Source organism: Chenopodium album, chromosome 2 (genome assembly GCF_948465745.1).
Source record: "Chenopodium album chromosome 2, dcCheAlbu1.1, whole genome shotgun sequence".
In the NCBI taxonomy this organism is placed as follows: domain Eukaryota; kingdom Viridiplantae; phylum Streptophyta; class Magnoliopsida; order Caryophyllales; family Amaranthaceae; genus Chenopodium; species Chenopodium album.
Genome location: NC_137835.1, coordinates 56,606,844 through 56,619,525, shown reverse-complemented (window position 1 = coordinate 56,619,525; position 12,682 = coordinate 56,606,844). Strand labels below are relative to the sequence as shown.

The window sequence follows — 12,682 nt, the reverse complement described above, 5'->3', positions numbered from 1 at the left end:
GTAGGTATGCAATGGCATTTACATATGCTAGAGGCAGGCAGGCAGAATTATTTGCTTTAAGCAGCATTTTCCAGCCTTGTTCCTATACGATCGATACATCTACAATGATGCTTTCTACGTCTCACAATGGTAGATGTCTAGATGAAGTACCAACCCCAAGACTTTACCAACTAAGCTAACTGACTAGACTAGTTGATATCGATCAATAGAACTAAAATTCTTAGGGACAATTTTTTTTTTTTTTTTTTTAGTATATTAAAAAAGTTTGTTTAGAAGGACGAATTACATGAATTTGAAGTAGAACAAATATGGAAGTCATGGCACATGAGTACATGGCATTATGGAATAAGAAAAGGCTCTTGGACTCTTAAAATAGAGGTAGTTCGAAGATAAAATTAATCTTACCAATTTCTACCCGAGTATCATATTTCGTTACTGATAAAACGAAGAAAATTACCCTGTATTATGATTTAAGTTATGAAAATTTTAAGGTACAATAGCCTGTACCTATCAAGGTACAAACAAAAAAACGCGGAAAGAACATGTAGCAGTTTTTTAAAGAACATAAAGTCGTTTTATAAAGAACATATAACTGTTTTGTAAAGAACATCCAATTTTAAGTTTTTTTATACATCTAAAGAACATTCGTAATATTTATAAAGAACATGAAAATATTATGGAAAGAAAATTATTTATGTATATTCACCATAATTAAAAAAAAAAAAAAAATCAAAGAACATTTCACAATAAGTTTTTAACATTATATCACAAATAAATGTACATTACACTGACAATTAAAGAACATGAACATATGTTCTTTTCACTCTTTGTTCTTTTTACTTTAGATATATGTTCATTACTTTTTAATAGTATGTTCTTTTCATTACAACGGTATGTTCTTTACATGTGCGTAATATGTTCTTTTCGCGAAATAGTTGTACGCCACGCCTAGGAACCACACATTGAAGTTAAGACTTCGAAAAGCAAGAACACCACTTAAGATAACATTACTTTTTTTTTTTAATTTTTTTTTTTTTAGAAACAGATAACATTACATTTTATTGTATCTTTAGTAAACAGAAATAGAGATAAATGGTCAGGTGCAAAATTAAGCACGAAATGCATTACTGAAATATTTAATGAAGCAGAGGAGGATTCTAACTTGACCTTAATCCTCACAGTTTTTTGTTTTTTTTTTTTTTTTTTGGTTATTTGTTTTTAAACAAGTTTAAATGCCAAAAAGCTCTCACTTTTTTTTTTTAACATATGTTTCAATAATTTCAAAATAATTCCAATTGAAGAAATAGAGGAAGTGTTTCGGAACTTGTATGTTGATTGGATGAATCCTTGGTCAAAATACTAACACCAATGGTCAGTTGGTTCATCATTCATAAGATTAGTTCATGCCATTTTTTTGTTTTGTGGAGAGGTCAGAAGCTTAATATCACAGAAGTATTTTCAAGGTTTGTTGCAGGGAAAAAAAATAAGAGATGCATGTGGGTGTAACACACAACAGGCATGTTACTACTCACACTACTCATGCATTTATTTCTTACCTCCTCTATATATTAAGGCAAATCGTAGCACCATGAGTACGACGTCCATCTTAATCTAAACCTAGAAGCACAAACAAGTAGAAAAAGGAACAAAAGAGGCAGAAGAATGGCTATATTTTCCAGAAATAGCCTCACTCGAAGCACTACTGCTACATTGCTCTTCCTCATCTCCTTCCTTACATTAAGCCAATCACAATTAACTCCGCCTAGTCCTTCAACCCCCACCATGGCAGAATGTGGACCACGCCTTCTTGTACTGGCTCCGTGTGCCCCATTTGTGCAGGGGCAGTCTCCAGGGCCAAGTGTTCAGTGCTGTAATAACCTCCTGCAAGTGTACAACCTGGAGCGAGGTTGCCTCTGCCTCTTTCTCAATGGCACTGCCTTGGCCTCTCTCCCTATCAACAACACCCTTGCTCTTCAGTTGCCTGGCCTCTGCAATCCACAGATTGACCCTTCCACTTGCTCAGCTTCAGGTATTGTCAATGTGCTTCCTTATCATTGTAGACATTAATGTCAGAACTCGCAACAATTTCTAAATTTTACACATTTATTATTTCTAAAGTTCACATATTTTATCAAAGTAGTTAATTATGTTGGAACCGGCTTAATTGTTTTTCTTGGATGAAAGGAGGATCTCCATCTCCTGCAATATCAGCAGCTCCAACATCACCAAATTCTCCAGCTACACTCACAAGGAATCCAACTGCTGATGCCGCAGGTAAAATTCTGAACTTCACTCTGCTGCAAGGAATCTGATTTTGTAACAACTTAGGCACTTAGCAATCAGTTCGTTCTATGACATGTTTTTGCACTTGGTGGTTATTTTTTATTTACATCGAATTTTCTGTTTGTTTAGGAGCTCCAACCATTACTATTGCACCAAGGCCAAGCACTGTCAGATTTGGGTTGAAGAGTAGCTCAGCTTACAAGTTGGCCAGCTGTCAATGGGGAATTGCAGTAGCAGTGATCTTTCTATTGTTAGAAAAGTTACTCTGATGAGATTAGTAACAGAAGAATTGTAGGTTTATTTTAATTACGACTGCAGGTCAATGAAGTAACCGATGATATACTGATTAGTAGTTTATTTACAGCTAGGGATATTTTAGCAAGACAGTATTTCTTTGTCCGTTGTATGGTTTTATCCTATTTCAGTAATCCTTTATTTACATTACAGGGATTTACCTTTTCAAAGTAGTTTAGATGTTACAAATGGAAAATAAAATTCTACCAGAAGAATAGAAACTAAAATCTAAATACTGATTTAATGCCACTAAGAGCTAAAATGAAGATTACTGAGTAATAAAAAGTACTTCGTAAAAACTTCAAAAGAGTTTCCGATTAATAATTTACCAAACCGCAGTGACTTGCAGCAGCAAGCACAGCCACTGTCAAAGAAAATTCAAAAGCAATTGTGCTTGCAGGATAACCATCCCTCTTTTTTTTTTTTTTAAATAGCAATCCCTTCTATTTCATCTAGTCTGAAAGCAGATATCTTCAATAAATCTGAGACAAAATATAGCAGAAAAACAGGAATTTACCTTTTAGTTTCAATAATACATAATTATCTCATGATATAATAGAAAAAACAACAAATAAACCCTATAAAAGGTCCAAACGAAATAGAGAAATCAGTAATTAAGTCCAACCCGAAAAACAGCAAAGGGAAGATAAATTAGAGCCTGATTAGTGACACTTAACTATTATAATCAGCAGTGATGGAGTTGGTGCTTGTATGGTCACAATCTCTTGTACATTGTATGCACTTGCTTGAGCCATAAAGCAATCAAGAGCTGCAGCATAAAAAATTATGTGCAGCTGCAGTGCTGCACAGGCACATAATACTAGATATTTTATGTTCTTTAATTCCAGTACATCTTTCTCAAACAACATATATACCGGTAAAATAGGGAGATAATTTACTCTGAAACCTTATGTTGCAATTTGCAAGTAATCTTTGATAGCTTTGAGAAAGAAAATAGCAGAAAAAATTTCATTCTAAACTTGTCACTTCTAATGCTTACACAATTTCTTACATGGGTAACCTTAGTCTATATATATATAGTGGCAGAACAACAAAAATACAAGACAAATTTAATGCTAAGATAGTTAATGTGAACCAGACTTATAAAATGTTTTCATAGGGCTTCATAACTTCATAGCCCTGCTGTATAGAGTGCTTTGTTCCGATACCTTGCTGCTAATCCAAAGCAGGAGCCTCCTCTGTGGGGTTAGACTCAAACACGTCTGCGTCAGATCCCTCAGGTCCTTCTAAGAGATCCTTTGATTGGATAGATTCCTTGTATGCAGGAGTTTCTCTAAAATCGGTAGCCCCTTCATTATAGGTAGCCACAGCAATGCCACTTGAAATCAGCTGTGAGGACCAAATCAAACATGAAGTCAGTTCTGAAATATCAAACAGATTTGGTGCTGTGATTCGAAGTTGACAGATTTGAATTCAAGCATGCATAGACAACAGAAATATCTGCATAGTGCTTAATCTCAAGTCTCAGAATCTAATACAGTAAGAAATACAATGATAACTTTTAGGAATTGATCATCTGTTCCTTTACCATCAATCAGCTGAAATATTTTCTGTGCATTCTCAGCTATAAAACTATAACTAGCGTCTTCAATTTATTGCTTCAATGAGTTCAATCTTAAATTTACCATGGAAAGAATAAATTTAAAGGACACATATTAAAAAACAAACCTACATCCCCCCACACCCACACAAGGCAATCAACAACTATGCTCCATAGGTAAGACCGTAAGATCACATTGATGCGACAATCAACTCATTATAAGTTTGAATTTAAAGCTGCCTTAAGCAAAACGTAACCAGAGCTTGTGTCTGTCAGTGTGCAGTCTGTACAGTGTACACTAATGATAAGTTCATACAAAGCGTGAACTTCAACCCTTTAGAAACAAAAGGCCAATGGGCAGTTAAGATTCGACTCAAGAGGCTTCAAAACATTTTCTTTAGTATAAGGGTACAAATGGTTTTGTCAAGTAGATTGCAAAAGGTCCAGCTACCGTTGTGAACAAGCTGCATCTTAATAAGTGAAAAAACCAAGTCACCATCAGCTCTAGTAGACTCATCGTGTTAATCACCCTTTTAAACATCTTTTGACATGATTTCACAAACCTAGTGTGCTACTCTAAACTTTCATATGGACGTCGATAACTTGTAAAACCCAGTCAAAATTTTCCTCAACCAAACACAAAAGAAATACTTGAACATCCTAACCTCAATTTTCGAAATACGCTTAAACTAAACCCGCAAACAATATTAGTATAAAGAGAGTAGCAACAAAATTGTTACAGATTTCGTGTGTTTGTGACCAAAAACTCATTTCTATCAACTAAGAGTTTATGGAATTATTAATCAAAACAAAACCAAGCATAAACTTTGACTTCCACTCTATCTTATATTACAAAAATCATTACCACCCCTTCCTACATCACATGGACACCAACAATGATTACTCTAATCTTGAAGCTATTAAGCATGGATGTCAACTAAGTTAATTTAATAGTGGATGTCAACTATTATATTAATGTAATCGTGGATGTCAACTATCTTAGTTAATGTAATCGAGGATGTCAACTATCTTAGTTAATTTAATCGATGATGTCAACTATCTTAGTTAATTTAATCGAGGATGTCAACTAAAGTCATAAACAACATTTTTAAGCGTGGATGTCAACTATTTTAGTTAATTTAATCATCAGAACAATATGATACTACAATCCTACAAAAACAAACAACAAATTCAAAAACAACCTAAAATATTCAGTACATTAGAGACCCACACTTGGCCACTAAAATAATTAAAAAGGATGAACTTTTAGAAACGAATAATTTAGATGATTAAAAGATAAGTCAATTACCGCAAAAAGAATACCAAAAGCCCACATATACTGAACAAAGAAACCAAGACCATCCCATTGAGGCCCCTCCCAAAAATCAGGTTTATCACCAGGAAGCTCAGGCAACAAATCATCCTCATCATCATCAACACTATCACCAATCAAATCAACATTCTCCTCAAAATTTCTTAGACCGTTCTTTTCTTCGGAGGCGGCAGCATCATCCTTGGTTGTAGTAGAAGAACCCCTTCTGTTCTTGCTGTCGAATTTCCCTGTTCGGGAGGTGAACTTGCCAGTGGCAGCTACTACTGTTAAGGTTGATGTTCTTGAAGAGAGAGAAAGTGATGAAGGGAGGAATTGGCGTTGATGGTGGTGGTGGATTGGTAAGCGAGGTGTGGCACAGTTAATGGGGTTGTTTATGGTGAGAGACATTATTGTGTTTTTGAGTGGATGAGAAGTTTGTTACCCTTTTGGAGTTTGGGTTTCTGTTTTTGTTTGATAATGGGGATTGATTATGGGATTTTTGTTTATTTTTGTGTTTTGTTTGGTTGGAGTGATAAGAGAGGAAGAGAGATGATTTTATAAAATACTATCTTGATTTCAATTTATTTAACTAGTTTATGAATCTATTTGATAATCAGCTCGTCTTGTGTGTGGCTAGCCACATCGCGTGACCGCTTACTAAAAAATAAAATAACTTTTATAACACTGACCAAGTAACCCCTATAATACTCACTGATTAACCCCTATAACACTTACTGGGTAACCCTATAATTTTGACGAAATTATAATTATTATTATTATTGCATTATCATTATAATCATTAAATAATAACTATAATTATTATAATTATTGTTAAATATTATTTATTTATTATTAAATATTATTTATTATTATTAAATATTAATTATTTATTCTTTTTATTAATAAAGATTAATTATTTATTATTATTATTATTATTAAAGATTAATAATTATTATCTTTAAATATTAGTTATTATCTTTAAATATTAATTTTCATTATAAAAAAAATCAATTATAATTAATATTAAAATTATTATTATTACTATTGTTATTATTATTAAATATTAATTATTATAATGATTAAATATTAATTATTTATTATTATTAAATATTAATTATAATAATAATTCAATATTAATACGAAGTATTATTTTTAAGTAGAGTAGGATAGAGCAGAGCTGAGCAGCTCTAAAGAATAAGGCCTTACTCCGTAACTAGTTTGATTAGTTGTTTGTATTAACTGGTTTGATTAGCTGGTTGTAAATAAATGGTTATGTAAAAGTGTTTGGTAAATAGTTGTTAATTGTTAGCAGTTACGTATATAAGCTAATTTTAAAAATCTCATATTTTGGGCATTTTCGAAAAAAGCTTTTTTCATAAGCTTTTTACCGGACACTATAATTAGCATCTTGATAATGGTCAAACCTCTAATAGATTCAATAAGCCAAAAGCTCCATTAAAAACAATATAAATAAATAAATAAACCTCTTTACCAAACAAGGCTATATGTTCAAGGGCGGATCTATAATGTGGCCTGGGTGCACCAGCCACACCAAAAACTAATTTATTTATTTATTTAGGTAAAAGTGTAAGCTTATAGGTTAAATATAGTTTTAATGAAATGAATAACATCTAATTAGCTTTTGTCATAATGGTTATGCAATTACCTTAAAAACAAAGTGTGCGAATGTACTAATATAGTGTTGTGAGACATTTACAACTATTTTTATATTTTTATATTTTTTTTAAAAAAAAATTAATAGCTTATTCATTTATTAAATATGATTATTCTAGGTATTATGTTTTTAGTAATTTGACTTGACATCACTCGATCTATAGAATTTCAAATTTAGTGTGTCAGTATTTTGTTTGATCAATGTTTTAAAGTTTAATGTGAGCATTTATTAAATATGATTATTTTAGTTATTATGTTTTTAGTAATTAATTTCACATTAGTGTGTCAGTATTTTGTTTGATTAATATTTTAAAGTTTAATGTGAAACTATTTCGAAATTTTTGAATGATGAGTTAACATAATTTTCTTTTTGACTTTACATGCATAAATAACAGCCAGGGTTGTAAGAGAATATGATTTGAGATCTTTCTTACACAAAATTGCAAAGTGTTTTTTTTTTTTCAGTTTTTATTTTTAGATGAGAATTAGTTTTTTTTTTTTTTTTTTTTTTTTTTTTTTTTTTTTTTTTTTTTTTTTTTTTTTAACATAGCATATTTGAAAGAATAGAGAAATTAGCTAGTGAGACTTAGAAAGGGAGTTTTAAAATAAGAAACATGATACTCTAATATGATTTTATTATGGTTTAATTTAATTTGACATATAAATATGCATCTAAAAATTCATTATTTAATTTAAATTTGAAATTTGTTAATGTAACATAATTTAGTTACCATTTATTGTTTGTTGACATGGCTTTATAAAAGGAATAAATCACTCTTAAATAATACTACCTCCATTTCTTATTAATTATTTACAACAAATTAGATCTGGTCAAAGATAGCTCGGCCTGCTGGCCCAGCCCGATTTTGGGCAGATTTTTCCGACTCAAAATTGGGTTGGGTCCGGCCCGGCCCGAAGTTTTAATTTTTCGAGCGGGTTTGGGAATGCGATTTTATGCATTTTTAGTTTTTTTTTTGCCCGGCCCAAAATGGCTCAAAAAGCCTGCATGGCCCGGCCATTTTGGGTGGGTTTGGGCACAAAAATTCCGGCCTGAAGATTGGCCCGACCCGGCCCGAGGAGTAGGCTGATTTTTTTTACCTCGGCGCGGCCCGTCAAATGATCACCTCTACAACAAATGAGTATTATTTGTGAGACATAAAAAATTCATTTGTTGCAAGTAATAAGAAAAGGAGAGTGAGGAATAGCTCAAGACTTTAAGTTGTTAGAGCATCCCTCCTAGTATCAGAATATTCTGAGATCAATTCTCACCATCGCCCTTTGTGGCTCTCTAAACATCAAAAAAGAAAAAAAAAATAAATTGAGGTTGTAATAAAGATTGTTTGTGAGTGGTAAATGGAGATAGAGAAATAGGGTTGCACGTGATGAGGCGAGAGATAGAAAGAAATGACAAGTTAACAAGGAAAAGTTGTGCAGCTTGTAGGGAACTTTTCCAACCTCTTTTATTAGGTCCAACATGTGGGTCATGTTTTTAAGAATGGTGGCGCTCCAAAGAAAAGAAGCTAGAGAAAAAGAATCACCAACAAGTTTTAGGAACTTGTAAACCGTTCACGGCTGTGAAAGTTACACCTCATTCACAATCACAGAGATTGCTAACTCTATATTGGTCCAGAACCATGGCTAAATGTTCAGTAATGATGGTACGAATTTGGCCTAAGAGAAGTCAAACCCCCCCTAAATTGAGAGAGTAGTTGGGTGCTTTAGATGACTTCCCCTATATCATCCCCTAATTACCATTGTTTGCTACTTGCTAATTGTAATTTGTGACGAAATTGAGTGGCATATCCCAAGCCCTAGAACTCTCTCTAAATATAGTTAATCTCCCCCTAGCTCTAGTTGACTTGAACTAGCACTTGTTACATAAAACCAAACCAATTTCGACTTCATTTAGCTTATTTATGCGGTAGTATTTCGGTGGTTGATTCAACGCCTCTCTTGGGTTCGACCCTTTCTTACCCTTGCTATTAGCTAGTGAGACCAAGATAGGACTTTATCTTTGGTAGGCTCGACGACGGCCTATCAGTCGTCTTGACAATACATGGAGACATTTTTCTACTTCATTCTACACTAGAGTTTTACCAAATGGGGAGAAATGTGATAGGGATTGACTTGTATATTCAAAAGAACTTGATAAAGTTTTTTGTTTTTGTTGTAAACTATTTAAGAACTTGATAGGGGTTGGTAGATGTCGAATAGCAAATGAGGGTTTTAACAATTGGACACATCTTTGTGTTAGAATTAGAGAGCATGAAACTAGCATGGAACATATCCAAAAATGACCACTTGGTATGATCTACGACTAAGGCTTCAAAAGGTAGAAGGTGTTGACAAAATAGCTCAAAAGAAGCTAGAGAAAGAGAAAGTGCATTGGAAAAATGTCTTGTTGAGAATTATTTCAATTGTAAAGTTTCTTGGAGAACATAGTTTAGCATTTCGTGGTACTAATGAGAAATTGTATCAAAGTAGTAATGGGAATTTTTTGGGACTGATTGAAATGCTAGCTGAATTTGATCCTATTATGCAAGAGCATGTTAGACGCTGTTTTGGGTGTTTTTGTCCCTCGGGAGAGTTACGTCACGAAGACTAATCCGGCTTGAGCTGCACCTGCAAAATAACAGAGACTCCGGGTGGTTGGAGCTCCGCCTCCGACGGTCAAGTTAGTAACTTGAAAAGGAATAAAGAGTACGGAAATTTAGGTGGGTATCTGCTCGGATTCCAAGCTCAGGTGTTTCTCTGATGTAAGAGAATGCAGGTATATTAAATGGTAAAAACGTGCCCTCAAAATGAGGGACATCTCCCTATTTATAGGGTCTTTGGGAATTGTGCCCCTAATTAGGTTACTGAACCCTAATCATTGGTGGGCTGCGCCGTTTTGCGGCATTCTCGGGATTTGGGCCTGAAGGCCGCCTTTTCCCTTAATTTCGGAAATGACACGTGTCGAGCAGGGATTGGTCCATTTTAGACCAATATGGGGTTGACACGTGTCACCTTCTGATTGGGCCACGTGGCAGGGTAAAATTACCCTAAACATTTTCCCCTCACAGATGTGACGTGGCACGCCACGTGGCATCTGTGACACATGTCACGCTCCGGTTGGCGGTAATTTTACCGTTACAGAGTAACCGTTCACCTTCCGGGTAAATTACGGAAATGCCCCCAAATTTACCCTCTATATATAGCCGTTTTACCCTCATAATTTTGTACGTTTACAAAAATTTCCTAGAGAGAAAAACTTTGAGAGAGCAGAAGTCACTTGTTTGAGTTAGACGTGAGCAAGAAAGATTGTTCTTCAGCAATACAGCCGGTCCCGCCTACGTTCAGATACCAAATCAAAAGGTACCATCTCTGTCTCTCTCAGCTCTTTTCTTTTTTCACCGCTTGTACATATTTCTTGCAATAAATGGATGCATCACCAACACACACGGCACAACCTAGGTTAGAGTCCAGCCGGTCACCAGGGTCGGCTGAATCTAGGACTGGGAGTGCCGGCTCAGGGTGTTGGGACCACCCATTGCCATGGATTCCGACCAGTTATGTGTCTGTGCAGGACACCATGGCTCGGACAATGCAGACGGCCACGGACCCGAATTACAAAAGCGAAGGCTCAGGCGGCCAAACACCTGAGGGAGAAACGTCTGGTCAGGGAAACCAGACGGCTCTTGAGAGATCCCCTCCGCGCGCCCCTTCAACCCCTGCAGACTCTTTTTTGGAAGAGTGTGACCAAGGCGGCGACGAGGCCGCCTCTGCCCCCATGGACCAAAGTGAGGGGGAGACGGAGAGTGACAGCTCCGCCTCTACCTCCGAGAGCAGCGATGACTTGCCCCCTCTTCCGGATAGCGAGGAGGAAGAAAGGAAAAAGTGGAGTGAGAAGGACGATCCCTTCAGCATCCACGTCTCCTCCAAGGACCGAATCCAGATGGGGGAGAACTTAGAGAATTTTAAGAAAATGCACCCGCTAGGAGACGGGTATAAGATCCGGGTGCCGCCTGAGCTGGGCACCATCGCCTGGGGGGATGATCAAGAGAACGCCAACAGCTATTTTGGTTGTTATGAGGCGGCGTTCAAAGCCGGCCTTCGCTTCCCCCTTCACCAGGCGGTGAAGGCAATTTTGAGAGGCTACGGCCTTGGGGTCTGGAAACTTACCCCCAACTCCTGGACCAACATTCTGGGGTATGTTGCCGCCTGCGAGTTCCAAGGGCTTAACCCCAGCTGGGAGGCTTTTACAAGCATGCATTACCTCAGCAGAAGCCCAGGCGGCTGGAGGGCGTGGTATACTCTAACCACACAGCCGCAATACATGATGACCTTGGACAAGGTCTCAAAGTTCGATGGCTGGAAGCACAGGTTCTACCTGATGTCAGCCCTAACCAGACGGGAAAATTATGAATTCCGTCTGTACAATAAGAAGCCTGACTTGTTGGGCAGGAAGTGCGCTCTTCCCCGGATCCCAGAGGAAGACTTTGACAAAATAATCGAGGCAGACTTTTTCGGCCTCACAGACGCAACTCTGTCAACCGGGGAAACAATAAAATTCCCTAAGAATTGGATTCCCAAGAGCGCCTGGTTCAGGGATGAATGTTTCCTAGCTGCCTGCGGGCTAGGGCACATGTTTAATAAACGTATGCGCCTGAGTTCACACCATCTGTAGTATTTTTCTATCGGAATTGATTTATGATTTTGACTAATTTCTTTCTTTTTGCAGAAGAAGCACTAAACATGTTGCAGTCGGAGAAAACTCCCAAGCGGTCTTCTGCGACCATCCGCAAAGATCTTGCGGAGAAAGCTGCGGCCGAGCTCAGGGCCAAGGTATTGAGCGCCTGACCCTTTCTTAAGTTTATTTTATAAAATGTCTTGCCCGGATACTAACCTTGACTTGTTTATTTTCACAGGGGGGAGAAGTTGGGAAATCGCTTGAGAAGAACCTCAAACGGGCTAGAGAGGAGGCCCCAGCCGTTCTTAACAAGATAAAAAAGTCCGCCTCTGCGTCAACTCCTGGCGCCTCAGCCGGGGCTAAGACGATGCGGATATCGGGGCGACTCGAGAAGGTAGGCGGCAGCGTGTGCCTTGATCTTGTCAACCCCTTATCAGCAGCCGCGGGGTTCACCACGCCTGCAAGCGTTTCCCGCTTGGCCGGCTCTGAAGCTAAGAACCCTTTTGAATCCCCGCTTGAGCTGGGGTGGCCTTTACGGGTGAAATCCCACTCCCAACAGACGTCATCCTCAGACGGTCGGCAACAAATAGGTGCTGCCTTAGTTTCGCACTCATCACGTATTGATTGTGGTGCATATCAATCTCCGCGCTGGCCAGACGTCCAGAAGCATGCCAAGGCCATGCTGGAGGTCGTCCGGAAGAGGGATAAGGACAATATCCCTGGGATAGAGACGTTCAACCTTGAACGCATTCTATCCCTTCTAGCTGAGGTAAGAAACTTGTCAATTCTATTTTTATTTTTTCCAAGTGTTTTATCCCGCCTGTAATTCTTATACCGCCTGCTTTTTTGCAGGCCATGCTGCGGGTGGACGGGCTCAAACGTCCTTATT

The 12,682-nt window shown here is 37.1% G+C and overlaps 2 protein-coding genes across 2 annotated transcripts; one reads left to right on the top strand and one right to left on the bottom strand.

Annotated features, from left to right (window-relative positions):
- Nucleotides 1-1,065: 1,065 nt before the first annotated feature.
- LOC145598657 (non-specific lipid transfer protein GPI-anchored 10-like) lies at nucleotides 1,066-2,999 on the top strand. The gene is made up of 3 exons (XM_081655041.1): nucleotides 1,066-2,029; nucleotides 2,185-2,274; nucleotides 2,413-2,999. Exons 1-3 carry the CDS (start codon nucleotides 1,663-1,665, stop codon nucleotides 2,550-2,552), a joined length of 597 nt encoding a protein of 198 aa, XP_081511167.1. The 5' UTR covers nucleotides 1,066-1,662; the 3' UTR covers nucleotides 2,553-2,999.
- Nucleotides 3,000-3,532: 533 nt separating this feature from the next.
- LOC145598666 (uncharacterized) lies at nucleotides 3,533-5,980 on the bottom strand. Its single transcript, XM_081655050.1, has 2 exons — nucleotides 5,448-5,980; nucleotides 3,533-3,927 (listed from the first exon to the last, which is right to left on the bottom strand). Exons 1-2 carry the CDS (start codon nucleotides 5,856-5,858, stop codon nucleotides 3,754-3,756), a joined length of 585 nt encoding a protein of 194 aa, XP_081511176.1. The 5' UTR covers nucleotides 5,859-5,980; the 3' UTR covers nucleotides 3,533-3,753.
- Between the last annotated feature and the right edge of the window lie 6,702 nt (nucleotides 5,981-12,682).

Coding starts and splice junctions, on each gene's coding strand:
- LOC145598657 (XM_081655041.1), top strand. CDS start 1,663: ATGGCTATATTTTCCAGAAATAGCCTCACTCGAAGCACTACTGCTACA. Junction 2,030..2,184: donor TTCCACTTGCTCAGCTTCAG/GTATTGTCAATG, acceptor CTTGGATGAAAG/GAGGATCTCCATCTCCTGCA. Junction 2,275..2,412: donor TCCAACTGCTGATGCCGCAG/GTAAAATTCTGA, acceptor CTGTTTGTTTAG/GAGCTCCAACCATTACTATT.
- LOC145598666 (XM_081655050.1), bottom strand. CDS start 5,858: ATGTCTCTCACCATAAACAACCCCATTAACTGTGCCACACCTCGCTTA. Junction 3,928..5,447: donor CTTTTGGTATTCTTTTTGCG/GTAATTGACTTA, acceptor TGGTCCTCACAG/CTGATTTCAAGTGGCATTGC.